The sequence below is a fragment of the Capsicum annuum genome, chromosome 9, assembly GCF_002878395.1.
Source record: "Capsicum annuum cultivar UCD-10X-F1 chromosome 9, UCD10Xv1.1, whole genome shotgun sequence".
NCBI lineage: Eukaryota > Viridiplantae > Streptophyta > Magnoliopsida > Solanales > Solanaceae > Capsicum > Capsicum annuum.
In genome coordinates, this window is record NC_061119.1 from 106,469,785 (window position 1) to 106,484,992 (window position 15,208).

General features: G+C 36.3%; 1 protein-coding gene across 1 annotated transcript; it reads right to left on the minus strand.

The window, feature by feature from the left end:
* Nucleotides 1–438: 438 nt before the first annotated feature.
* LOC107841283 lies at nt 439–1,262 on the minus strand. The gene is made up of 2 exons (XM_016685246.2): nt 1,112–1,262; nt 439–989 (listed from the first exon to the last, which is right to left on the minus strand). The coding sequence occupies exons 1-2, from the start codon at nt 1,260–1,262 to the stop codon at nt 439–441; spliced, it is 702 nt and encodes a 233-aa protein (XP_016540732.2).
* Between the last annotated feature and the right edge of the window lie 13,946 nt (nt 1,263–15,208).

Consider the following 15,208-nt stretch of genomic DNA (forward strand, 5'->3'; position numbering starts at 1 on the left):
ATTTTTCCTCATCAAAGTTTTGACTTTTCAATTTATTGTTCAACTTACCCGCGTCGTGTGGGACTTATTACCATGATGGGTTAGTCACACAGTCCTCTTACCTAGAAATTTATCAATGCAACAATTTTACCATAATCACAGTAAGTCTAAGATCTAAAAACCTACAAAAGAAAACAACAAAAAGTGAACAATAAAATAGAGGGTTGTCTCCCACTCAACGCTTAATTTAATGATGTGGCATGATGTGGCTGTGTTGTTACTCACACTTCACCAACAAAACATATTGGTTGCTTCCCATGTATTTCTTGATTTAACGTCGCGGTGCCAGTATCTTGTTTACTCAAAATCCATTAAGATCCTACAGGAGTACCCTTCAGGGTCATTAATACACTCAATCACCGAATCCACTCTCATGTAGGTAGGATACTTAATTAATTTTTAGATGTTAAAGGTAGCTTCCTCACTGTTGACTCTGAATATCATCTCTCCTTTCTCTATGTCAACCATCGGTCTAACTGTGGCCATAAACGGTCTCCCCAATATAATGGACATCTCAGTGTCCAACTCACTATTAAGAATGACAAAGTCAGCAAGGAATATGAGATTGTCCACTCTCACAATCACATTAAATGAAATGCCTATAGGTTTATTCACCATGCAGCCAGCCATCAATAGCTGCATTGAAGTTAGTTTTGGAGGGTTAAAACCCAATTGCTTGAATATGGCCAACAACATTAGATTTATGTTGGCTCCTAAGTCACATAAAGATCTGGTAAATTGGGATGACCCAATAGTAAATGGTATAGTGAATGCTCTAGGGTCACACTTTTTCTGAAGCAAAGCCTTCATAGTGACTGCACTACAATGGTGAAAGCCATTAGCATCCTTAATCGTAGCTCCTTTCTTCTTTGTGACCAATTGATTCATAAACCTGGCATATCTAGGCATCTTCCCCAACTCCTCGAGAAGAGGCGTATTTAGGCTCAAATCTTTCAGCATCTTAATGAATAACTTGAATTTTCCTTTATTTTTTTTTACTTTAGTCGCTAAGAAAAAGGTGAGGGCAGTCCTGGAATTTGTATTATTTCCCACTAAACAATGGGACCCTTACCATTTTCTTTGGCAACTGCATCATCCCCACCTGTTGCCTTTTTTGACTTCTCAATAGGTGTTTCATCATCATCAACTTCCATAGCAGGCAGTGGGGGAACAATAGTAGTAATACCACTCCTCGTGGAATATGGAAAGAACATGACTGTCATTTTTTGGAATATGTACAATATTTCTTGAAAAGATACCTAGATATCTTTGGTTTAGAGTAGCTGGCATCTACCTGAAATGGTGATCCAACTGCTTGATAGAAATTTCATAAGATTCAATATTTTGGGGTCATAAGATTCAACATATTGGGTCAACTCTAAAATTTTAGCCATAATCTTCTCAAGTATGATCTTCTGATTTTCATGACCCTTCATCAGTTCAGTCAGCATCTTTTCCATTCTTGATTACATATATTCTGGCAATCAAAATGTACCAATCTCCCATCTCTCTATAGTCATCCTTTTTTCTCTAGTCACCACCCCACTCTCCACTATGGTCTCTTTATTTGTCATAGTAGTTCTAACCTTAGTTCCCTTGCCCCTGGGCTCGAAAACCCACCAATTGACAATCTAGATAGTTTGTTTCCTCCTCCAATTCTTACTTATAAACTTTGGAAGCTGAACCTTATGATACTATTGTGTTTACCTTTCGAAAGTTGTTGTTGCATGTTGATTTGCTAGTACCCCCAGATCATTATTTAAAAGAACAATTTCTTATACTACTGAATAATTAGCTACGTTCTGGTTTAGTAGGGACCAATAACATATCTTCTATATCCCCTCTCAGCCTCCCGAGTTTTCCACCCTTGGTTAGTGAATGAGATATGATGTATTATCTCTGAAGCTGCCTCCAGTGTAGTCTTATAAAAGCTTCTCCAGATATGGTGTCTGCCATGGCATTGGAGCTATTGGTCAAGGCTCTGTAGAATATCTTTAATAAGCTTATCCCTTACATCCAATGGTTGGGCACAATACCCATCTTCTTCTTGAACTTGAACCATACTTCATACATATATTTGGACTACAATTTCTTAAAATTATAGATCTCATCTTTAAGCCCAATATCCTAGATGGAGGAAAGAACCTATTCAAGAATTGCCTGCACAACTCGTTCAATATAGTGATAGAGCATCTTAGCAGTTCCCCTAACCATAAAGATTCTTCTTCTGTAAGTGAGAAGGGGAACAACCTAAGGCTAAATGTTTCCTGATTCACCCCTAAATTTGTATATGAACTGTAGATACCAATGAAATTACCAAAGCACAAATTTGCATCATCTGTAGTCATACTAGGAAACACACCTTCATATTTTAGAGTTGGATCATTGCGCTTTTTATGTCAAACTTAATGCCTAGGGGTAAAACAAGAAGAATAATGGCTCCAACCAATGTTGACTCAACATATCCCAAATATTCTTCATTACCTATATGTGGTTGCATATATTGGTATGCTGGGATCACTTAAACACGGGCACCTCTTGCTCTATTTTGATTTCCACCTAGTGCTGCTCGATAGTCTACTTCTTATCTTTGCTCATCTAGCTATGCCTTTTTAGCTATCTGCTGAGCTTATTCCATTACCTTCCCTTTTTCACAGCTTGAGATAAAATTTAACTGGTGTGCTGATCAAAAATATCTTGTACTCCTTCAAGAGGAGGGGGAGGTACAACTTCATGAATCCCTTTAGGATTATCAACTCTTTTCTGTTCCACCATCCTACTAGGTATTTGTAGGATTCTTTCTGGATTCAGATTCTCTGAGAGTAAGGGATTTCCTATACTCTTTGTGCTAGGCATACACCGACATATGACTAAGAGAAAAAACAAAAAAGAAAACCAAAAAACTGCAACAACTTCAAATCACAAATCAACAATGTATTCCCCAGCAACGATGCCAAAATTTATTGATGTCCAAGCTAGAAGATAACACGACCACTGCCAATTATTTTAACCCAATAAAGGTTAGGGTCAAATCCCAAAGGAAAACTTGGAATCGTGGCTCTCAGCTGTTATAATAAATGGGTAGAAATGGAAAAGTAAATAAGGTGGTTTTGAGTATCAAGGTAGAACAATTAGAAAAGATCAACTTCGGTTGTAATCAGTCATGAGTGAACACTAGGATTGTGTTACCCATGGATTCTCAAATTTGTAGGCTTATCATGCTATGTTGAACCAACTAGATACCTTACATGCAGAATCGATAAGTTATGTACCTTCTACAGTCTTTTGGACGAGTAGAAGGATTTCACCCTTTACCTTTTGAGTATCAGGATGATTCTTTACTAACCCTTATCTTGATCCCAATTAACTATTACCTTTTGATTCTTTAGTTATTTGATGAAATCTAACCATCTTAATAACATAAATCCTAGAAGCATGGATCGACAAGTAAACTCTAAATTACTGTTGTCTTTATGTTTTCCTAGTTACTACTCCTCTTTTGGAGTAAGTAGCAATAATCTAGACGGGATCCTAATGTTTGGACCCATTCAAAAAACTATTGTATTGAAAATAATGTATTGCATGCATAGGTATTGATTCAGAACAACAATAGAACTTTCCCTACTTCATCAATCCGCCAGGGTTTCAACAACCCTAGATATGGGTTTTAAGCCGCTCATGCTTGTGAAGTAATCAACAACATTCATGATTGAAAGAAGAGATGAAATCACAATAATAAGAAGTAGAAAGCACAAAATCATAACTAAATTAATTAACTAAAAATACAATAGGGTTCCAAGATCAAAATTGAATCTCGAAATCAAAATATGTTTGTGAATATCAAGAGTGCGTTACTTTTACTAAAAACACATAAAGGGTATTTATAGTACATGAGGAAACCGTAAAATCAACATCCGAACAAAATAGGAGAAAAAGAGTTGTTGGCCACTTATGATCCCTACTTATACCCTGACCTTGGGCACAGGTGGTACCAACAACCAGCAGGGAGGGCACAAGTGGCAACCGTAAGTGCCAGACCAAAAATTCCTGTAAGTTAGCTCTCGAGATTTTGGACTTCTAGAACTTGGTTTGCCTACATTCGGTCCATAAATACCACCTGTGGTCAACGTGTTTACTTAAAAAGTGTTAGGAGTCATCTTTTCAGCTCTTTTTCAATCCCCGTGTATGGTTTGATCACTATCAAGTCGGAAAGTGTCCCAAATATCCACAGTTGCTCCAATAAATAGCCAAAACACCTTATTTATCTTTTTAACAAAGTTAGTATCTAAAACATGATTTCTTAAAAAACATACATAGTGCAGTATAACATGGACACAAGTGCAGGCGATCATACAAGTAATATAGTGACTAATATAGTCAGATATCGTACCCACGAGGACTTTTTAACTAGAAATCCAATTAACTTTAGCTGTCAATAAGAATGTATTAAGTGTTTCAAAGTAACCAGTTGATTGTGAAGTTTCTGGTATGAATATAATTAATAAAAGAATAATTTTTTTTTACAATATTAACGTAAGCCGGGTTGTAAACAATAATGAGGGAGAATTCTAGGGTTGAGACTCTTTTAACAATCTTACAAATTTCTATTCTTATCGCAGTTCAGTTGATTATCAGGTTACTGGTTCTTAGGGTTATATAGTATGATCATCGTCTCCCGTCCTCTAATCTTCTACCTATCTGGACTTTACAACTTCATCATTGAGCGGGGATGCAATAATCCATTTAGATGCATAAAGATATCATCCTATAATTGAAAAAGAAAGTCTTCTATGTATATCACTATCCTAGACTATAATTCAAATTTTGTATTTTATAAGAGAATAAGAATCTTGCTCGATAATCTCTTCGTTCTAACCTATGATTCTCCTCCCAGGTTCATATAAGAATATGGATTTATCTTAATGGTGGCCAATCATCAAAATAGTAAGAACAAGAGATTAAGAATAACCCATACAATAATTCAACATTAAACTACGATAAAGAATATCAAAGTGCAATTATGTCTTCTGCCTCAACCCTAGAACAAGGGTGTTTATCTACTCATGTTCGAATTCAACATCAAAAACTGATGATTAAACATACCACAAAGTAATCTTGGAATAATGAAGTTCAAGGCACCCTAAAAAGGTATTGTAAGTGTTTTTTCCTCTATTGTACATTTCTAAAGTAGTCTCAATTGTGCTCAATTGCTCCTTTTATAGTAGGACGATTTTTGCCTAATAGGGAACCAAGGTCATGCAATAAGGGTCAATACCAAGGAATAGGGCTCGTGACATGAGGGGAACTCCCAGGAACTAGGGCTTGTAACAGGAGGGTTAGTCCTAGGAAATAGGGGTTGCACCGTGACCTTATCGCGAGACCCCACTGGAATTGCAACTTTTTACGCAGTTTCACTCCTTCTCTATTTATTGTTTCTTCCCTTGCTTTAGACTTCAAATGCATGCTTTTCAATCTCAGTCCACTTTTTATCATGTTCATGCAATCAATCCCAAAGCGTGAATCATCACTTGCTTTATACCATGCATCTAATTTTATCAAATTCTATAAAAAAATCCACCCTGCATCACTAATCACGTCTATAATTTAAATCATGCAATTACAAATCAAAACATAATAAGAACACATATTTTAGCTCATAGAACAAGTCCTATTATTTATGAATATTGGTTCTTGGACATAAAAATATGCCTAAGATCACCACCCCACACTTATAACCTTGTTCATCCTCGAACCACTTCAAGCAACACTATAGTCAATTAAGCTTAACATCATAAACTTGCAAAATACTTGTGTTGGGCATTCATAAATCGAACAATGACTTTTTCTTAAAACATGTCAATAAACTTCTAAAAACATGGGATTATTCTTTTCAAATATCCTCAACTCAACAGTGAACTTTCAATTCGTAGGCAAACTCAATCAGGAACATTATAAGTAACCTGACTATCACCCACATGCACCCTCATAACAAGAAAGTTTCCCACATTATTTCACAATCTTACAATATAAAATAGAATGGGAATTTTAAAAATAAATATCTCACTCTCAATAAAGGATTAATACATGATAGACAATGAACCATAAGATTTTCCTTGGTGTCCTACTCTACTAATAGTTGGATGTTGGGATGAAGGATCAAGTAGGTCTTCCAAGGTTATAACGTAGGATAAGCGATGGGTAAGAACTTATTGGGTGAATAGTGACTAATCTCCCCAAGTACTTTAGTACCTTACATAAACATTTGAATCATCAGATTAACAACCTAATTCTTTCCTCATAATCTTTCCTTCCTTTCTTGTGTTTACCTTATCTTTTTAAAATTATTACACACTATGGTGGGAGTTTCATCTATTCACCACTTTTTTTATTTTCTTCTAATTTTTTTATACTCTCAACAACTACAAATATTAACTTCCTATCTCAATAGTAATCTCTTAAGGGTTTCGATTTCACCGTCATCCTTATTTAAATTTCTCGACTTACTTTAATAATCTCAACAAAGAGCTTAGGAGTTTTGGATCAAATTATGGTTAAAGAACAAAAGCAGAAGATGCTACTTATGAGGCTGCCAAAGAAATTAAGCTATCGGCTTAATGGGGCTAACTAGGGATATACATAAGGGTAGGTAACAAGGTCTACAAATTTGGCTATAAACAAAAATTCATACATCATTTCCTAATCCCAATATCCTTTATTTTGCCTTGTAAACACACTGGGAAAGTTCTAGACATCATTAGACATGTAGAATAACTAAACACCTCCCTCACTCTTGGTGCATGATAGATTAATGTCGGATCCCTATAGTTTTCGATCTCGCTCTTGTCAAATTCACATTTAAGCTAACAAACTGGAAATTTCACCTATTGAGATTAAATGTCTACAATAGTTCTATCTTTAAGCTATTGCATGCTTCTATTTCAACAAAAGTAAGTTCCAATTTAACCTATCACATGGCCTATCATTTTTCCTAAAAGTTGTGATTCAGTTCTTATCACTTCTTACTTTCTAATGTCTAAATCCCCTTAAGACGGTCGTCATCCATTCATCATAAAGGAGTGCACCTAACTATGAAAACTTATTGAGACTTACCTTGAGGAAAAAAAGAAAAATCATACTCCTACTTTAAATAAAAGTAACGATTAAGAACACAATTGATAAGCAAACTACTACTAAATGATAACTATTACTGATCGTATCATTCCGATGAGTTAGAAATACTAAATCCAACACACAAAAAGAAAAACATCCAACAGAATAAATAAAAATGTCCAACAACACAAAATAATAATATTACAAGGAATGAGATACCACTACCCAAAGCTTAAAATAAAACACTGTCCCAGTGCTTGTAAAGTAAACCAAGTATGAGGTGGGGAATAACTCCCTGGTCACATCTCATCCATGTCATCATCAAATTTTGTACCATAGACCTCATCTCCCATGCATGGGTAATCAGCATCCTCATACTCCTCTGACTCTATATCTGAATCATGCAGCTGATGCTCCTCATCAGTGGGCACATCATCATCTACTAGCTACAAAATGTCTGGGCCAATCTGCAGTATTGTCCTTATTTGTAAACCAAGAGGATAGTCAAACAGAATAGCCCGAATCTCATGTTTTATCACTGGGCATCCCTCTATCCTCAATTATAGTATCTTCATCCCATACATCAAGGGTGTGATCTTGTCATTCCGAGCCTGGCGTTTGGGTATAGTCAATATCAAACCATGAGTCCTAGTGATCCTCTTAGTATGGGATATATCTAATGGACTAAGATCCCTTAGTACGGCCTATAATCGAGGTCCTCCTCCTCTATACTTACACCCCTTAAAAACTAAATCAATAAACCCCCAATACTATATCTATGCATCACATGGCTCCTCGTCTTCTTTATAGCTGAAAGATGACAGCACCTACATTCACATCAATATCATCATGCATTAAGGTATAGACAAGACATACCTATCATGTGTAACCTCAGTCATGTGGATACCATGAATGAGACATGTGTAGATAATTTTAGCCCACATGTGGGCCTCCTTGTTCATATGACTAAAGGGTAAAGTTAGGTTAATACCGTTGTCTTTCTGATGTCTCTACGTGGCTGTAGAGTGTTTACCGCACAATAGATTTCGAATGACTTCATAAGATGGTTCGATGTTTATAAACTTCAAAGGCTTAGTATCTACCTCATGTGTACCTAGAAGGACATTCAAAGAATGAGTAGTGAAAGTTGTCACCTCTCCTCATAATTTGTCTTTCGAGTCCCTCACCCATGGGTCCTAATTTGTATAAAACTCCCTTGCAAGGCTCAAGTTGTACTTCTGAGGATGCTCAAATAAAAAATTCATGTGTAACTCCTCTATGTGGCACACCATGCTGGGGAACTCTCTAAATAAGCTGGCTCGATCAATGAACTGGTCCACATAATACTAGACTCGTTGTGCTTTGCATACCAATTCTTGTTGGCCTCCATAAACCACCCAGTATTGTACCTCCTAACTTGCCCATGTGGGATAGCGGGAGGTAAGGGCATATGACAAGATTTCCTATTGCTTTTGTATGCCAGATCAAAAGGTTCAGCCAAGGTCTTTTCTTTTTACTGATAACTAGACATCTCACCTATTAGTCACAACATTCAGTAAACACATCAAACGAGACACCTGCTTTGAACTTTCTAACACTAAGTATGAGAAATTGTTGAAAACACCCCACACTTAGTTGTTAGCATAGGTGCAGAAGCATAAGAACTAGGGTACTCAGACTTAGGCTATTCAATATACATTTTGCCAAAGCATAACTCTCAGATATCAAGGAATCATTAATTCAAACCATTATTCAATATTATGACATTGATAATCCATATCACTTTATCAAAACAACATTAGGATTGCAAATTTCATTATTTCATAGAACCACACGAACATGTGATCATACATATTCTGAATTTAACATTGTTTACATAAGTGCATGCATAATGTCAAGCATAGATTCAAGGGCAATGGAACACATATCACAACTTTGTAACCTCTAGTAAGTGTGTGGATATTGAATAAACCACCCATACTTAGTTTTTCTCATAGAAATGTACTTTAACAACCCTAAGGGACTTAGACTTCCCTTGTCAACTACATATATGACATATGCTAAAGAAAGTGACACTACTTAACTCACTCCTTAAAGACGCATTTTCTCAATAATGCAAGCTACTCATATGTGCTAAATTTCACTGACAACTCATGGCATCAATCTATATCCACCATAATGGCCAAACAAAGCACATGTAGAATCATAAAAATTGCATTAGTACAAAAATGCTTTTTGAACTCATAATAACTCACTAAGTAGCAAGCAAAAAGAATTATACTTCAATTATGCCTAAAATGAATTCACATCTTGCACTCAAATAAATCAAAAGAATAAGAATATGAGACTTACCTTGGTTGTGTTGAAGAAGCTGAGTGAAAAGATTCTTGTTTCTTTGATTAAAAAATAACACAAAATGGAAAAGAGAATTTATCTTGGGAATAGAGGGGGAGGAGGGGGGCAGAGACTAGGGTTACTATAGAAGAGGGGAATATGGAAACAAGGGAGTACATAAAGGGAATGATGCAGAGGGGACCGATTGTTCAGGTTATCTTGGATCAGGGACTGTGCCTCGCAACATGAGGTGTACTTCTCCTTTCTGGGCCTCATAACGCGAGGTGTATTTCTTCTCTCTGGGCCTCGCATCATGGTCTCATCACTAGGGGTGACTGGAATTCACTCGTCTGGCCTGGTATTTTTGTATTTTGGGGGAATATTTCATTCCTCTTTTTCTTTTTCACCTTATACCTCTCTGTAGTGCATATTTTACGAACTCAAAAGCTTCTCTTTGAGGACGTATCACTTCTTATTTCCCTCATTCCACCAATTTCTCATTCCTACACACTCAGCAAAGACAATAAAATAACATAAGAAAAAGTGGGTTGCCTCCTATACAACACCTTAGTTTTAGTCATGGCAGGACACCTCTTTTTGTATTTTTTATTTCTTTTCTATTTCTTTTCTTTTTCTTATTATGTTGCCTCCCACTCAGTTCCTTAGTTAACCTCGTGGAACAACCCAACTCAACTTCATTCATCTGTAAAAGTGATGGAGGTATTTTGCTGATCTCCATGATCTCCCGAATAATGCTTCACTATCTGTCTATTCATCATGAATTTTAAAGTCTTGTCCTTGTTCCATAGCTCAAAAACTCCATGAGACATCATTCAGTCCACTAAGAATGGTCTATACCATTTGGACATCAGTTTACACAGAAATAACTTCAATCTTGAATTGAATAGAAACAGAAGTTGTCTGGGTTCAAAAGCTCAATTTAGAATATGCTTATCATGCCATTTCTTGGTCTTATCTTTCTAAAATTTTGCATTCTCATAAGCATGTAAGAGAAGCTCATCAAGTTCATTCAGTTTGATCAATCTTTTCTCTTAACAACCTTCAAATGAAGATTAAATTTCTTCACGGCCCAATAAGATTGATGCTCAAGCTCTACAAACAAGTGACAAGTTTTCTAATATTCCAAGTGATAAGGAGAGGTCCCAATTGGAATTTTATAGTGTAATGCCACAAAATTTCATCCCGAGATGCCACATGGTACTTAGGGATACACGTAGTCCTAAGCTAACCGTCGGAGCCAGACACTACCTTAAGGAATTCAATTCAGTAATAGTCATGCACAACAAAGAGATATACCACATCGGGTTCAAGAGAAATACTGGAAAATACTAGACTATACAACAAAAATATATTGAATGTTTGTACATACCAACCCTCTAGTCTGACAAATCCTCTATACATCAAAATAAAGAAGCCATTGGGACAAACCCCGAACTGACTCAACTAGTACTGTAAGCCATAACAATAGAGCGATATCACCAAAAATATAGACACAGTCCTCGAACAATTAGGACTCACCACTGAGGGAACATAGTTGAGTCACTTACATATCGCTAATGTGGCTAGATTGAGTACCTCAACCTACATTACGAGAAAATATAACCCATAGGAAAATATGTGGGTCAGCACTTTGAAATGTACTGAGTATGTGGGGGTTCATGCAACAATGCACATATCATCATCAATTTCATAAAAATTTGCATATTTACAAAGATGGTTCACTTAGCTTGAGTTAGATTGAAACATACTTTTCATGATTTCGTAGTAAATAAATCATGTGATAAAAACCTCATAAATCATCATTAATAATTTAATTCTTCAACTCAAGACTCGGAGTGACTCGGTAATTCAAGAAACTCAACTCTTACAGACATGGGAGGTTTTTATAACCAATATAAACCATATGAGCTACATGGAGTCCAACGTTTTTCCCTCGTAAGAAGAGAACCCCACATTGGTGGGAGCGTCGTACTCTTGCTAGGGAGTACAACCTAAATTTAATAATCACAATCTCATACTCGGCCTCTAGCCCATAATTATCAATATTAATCCTACGGTGGAACGTAGTTTTGGGGAAATACCACATCTCCCGCTCGGTGCTAAATACTACTCCCAGACACAAGCTCAGAACGTGTTAAGAAATCCCCCACAAACATCACAAGGGTCTGTAATGAAGACCAAATCAAGTCTCTTTCTCATTTATCAAATCATAATCAATTTGGGGATTCTAACTCGACTCAAATCAAAACAATTTTTCTCAATATCAAAATGTATCAATTCACTAAATCATGACAACATTAATAACTTTGAGAAAATATCAAGACTCATTATAACAACTCAATATCATGAATCAATATACTCAATAATCTAGTTTATCATAAGGAAGCTTAAAGCTTGACACATATCTTGAAAGCACTTGAAATATCAACACATGTTAGAAAGATGAAATTCACAATATTAAATATCAAGTCATAACTTGGAATAGAAAAATAATCATGTATAACAAAGCTTGAACAATTTATATTTTCATAATCTCATGATGAAGTAATTTGGGTATAAACCCACATGCAAAATCATATAAATCCATGATAGAAATCAAAGCTTTGGGCACAAGAATGAAAGAATTTCTCCTGTTCAAAACCCCACATACCTTAATCTTTGAAATTAGATGAATTCTAGTGTTTAGACTCTATCCGCACTTGTAATAAATGATTCTCGAAGCATATACTGTGAGGAACTTGATTCTTGAAGAAATCTTGAAGATTTATGGATGATTTTTGGAAGATTAAATTTTCTTGATTGAAATCCTAATATTTATTCTTAAGAAAATTGGATGAGAGAATAAAGAAATTAGGGTTTGGATGGGGATTCTCATATTAATATAGGCGTCCAAAATATGGAAAAATACAAAAATATCCTTGCAAAAATGTCCTTTAATTGCGGAAAAAAATAGCTGACAACATTCGTGACAAGCCGTCAAACTTGTGAGAAGTTGTCACAAAATATCGTCACAAAATGTTGGATTTTGTGACTTTCTGCTTATGGTGACAGCATTTTGTGACAAGTCATCACAAAATGTCGTCACAAAATTTCCAGGCTGACACGCTGGAGTAAAATGGGCATAACTCTTCACTCCGATAACGGATTTGAGTAAAATTGGTACCGTTGGAAAGATAATTCAATTATCTATCTATTGGTAGATCATGAACTCAATAATTAGTAGTATAACAAGCGATATGCTCATTTGAAGTTGAATATGGCAATATCCTTCCCAAGAATTCAATCGGTAAGAAATGTTTTGATTCACCTAATCTCTAGAACATCTTTGAGGCCTTAATACACATCACCCTTGATCAGAAAACAACCAAATCACTATAATTTACTTCTTATGAGCTTGAGTCATGGTTACACTATTGGTTAGAGTCTCGGGGTATTGCAATATCTCCCCCTTGGAAATATTCGTCCTCGAATCTTGCCATATAGGCTAAGAAAAAGAGAAAATAAGGACATATAGATGAAACGACTCACTCAAAGGGTTTAATTCACTCTATACCTTCGGATACCCTACAAAATGCACATATTCATGATGGAAGTAGACACACAACTGAATCTTTAAAAAGAAGAGGGCAGAATTAAGAAAGAATGGTACGTTCTGCTCGCTCCGAACTAACAAAAAAGAGGTAAGGGTACTAGGCTCGAATATCAGCTTCGGCTTCCCAAGCAGAACTCTCAATAGATTGATTTCGCCAAAGAACTTTAACCAAAGGAACTTCTTTGTTCCTTAACCTACGAATTTGAAAATCCAAAATCTCAACCGGAAACTCCTCAAATGAAAGGCTATCCTGAATATCAAATCGGAAGGATCAACCACGACAGAATCACCAATACACTTCTTAAGCATAGAAGTATGAAATACCAAATGAATTCTAGACAACTCCGCAGGTAACTTCACCTCATATGCTACTTTCCCAACATGGGTTAGAATCCTGTACTGACTAACATAACGGGGACTAAGCTTTCCCTTCTTCCCAAATATCTTAACCCCTTTCATCGGTGAAACCTTTAAGTACACCAAATCATCAACATTAAACTCAAGATCTTTTCTTCTCACATCTGCATATGACTTATGGTGACTTTGAGTGGTCTTTAATCTTTCTCAAATCAATTTAACTTTTTCCATAGCCTTGAACAAAGCATCAGGCCCAATCACAGCTACTTCTTCTTCTTCAAACCAACCTATAGACGATCTATATCTTCTCCCATACAAATCTTTGAATGGGGCCATATAAATACTAGCATGGAAATTATTGTTATATGCAAATTCGATCAATGGTAAGTGCTTATCCCAACTACCTTTAAAATCAAGTGCACATGCCCTCAACATATCTTTTAAAGTCTGAATGATCCGCTCATCCTGACCATCTGTTTGCGGATGGAAAGTAGAACTTAGATGAACTTGGGTACCAAGACCCTTCTGAAAAGCTCTCCAAAACCGGGAAGTAAACTATGTACCCCTATCAGTGATAATAGCCAAAGGAACTCCATGAAGTCTAATGAATTCTTGAATAGACCATCTATCATAATCCTCAGCTGTATAAGACGAATGCACTGGCAAGAAATGAGCTGATTTAGTCAACTGGTCTGCAACAACCCAAATTGAATCATGATGATGACGAGAAGGAGGTAAAACAATTACGAAATCCATATTCACTTCTTGCCACTTCCAAGTAGGAATGCTAAACTATTGCATTACACCACCAGGCCTTTGGTGATCTACCTTAACCTATTGACAAGTAGAACACTTTGTCATAAATCCTGGTATTTCTTTCTTCATACTGTTCCACCATTAGATTTCTCACAAATCGCGGTATATCTTGGTAGCATTGGGAAGAATAGAACATCACGCGCCATGCACTTCAACCATAATTCTTTGCCTTAGATCATCAACACCAGGAACACATATTCTACCCTGCAATCTCAACACACTATCTCCCCCTTGGAAGAAAACCTCTAACTTTGGGTCCTTAACTGACTCCTTCAGTTTGACCAAACTAGGATCCTTGTCTTGCTTCTCCTTTACCTTCGAGACCAAAGAGGACTCAGAACTACTCTGTACTAACATACTCCATTCAGCGGAATCAAGTAATCTAATACCCAACCTAAACAAAAGATGCACATCACAAGATAATTCTTTCTTATCATTCTCTACATAAGCTACACTACCCATAGATAACCTGCTAAGAGCATCTGCCATAATATTCGCATTGCTCAGGTGATACAACACTCTTATGTTATAGTCTTTTAGCAACTGTAACCATCTTCTTTGTCTGAGATTCAACTCTCTCTAAGTAAACACATGCTGCAAGATTTTGTGATCAGTAAACACATCAACATAAACACCATACAAATAATGTCACTAGATTTTCCAAGAAAAAACTACAGCTGTTAATTCAAGATCATGGGTTGGGTAATTATTCTCATGAGGCTTCAACTGTCTAGAGGCATAAGCTATAAATTTACCTCTCTGAATCAACACACAACCCAAACCAACTCTAGAAGCTTCACAATACACCATAAAACCATCAGCACCAATGGGTAAAGCTAACATTGGGGCTGAAGTGAGTTGAGTCTTTAACTCCTGAAAACTCTTCTCGCAAGGTTCCAACCATAGGAACATCACTTTTTTTTGGGTGAACCGGGTCAT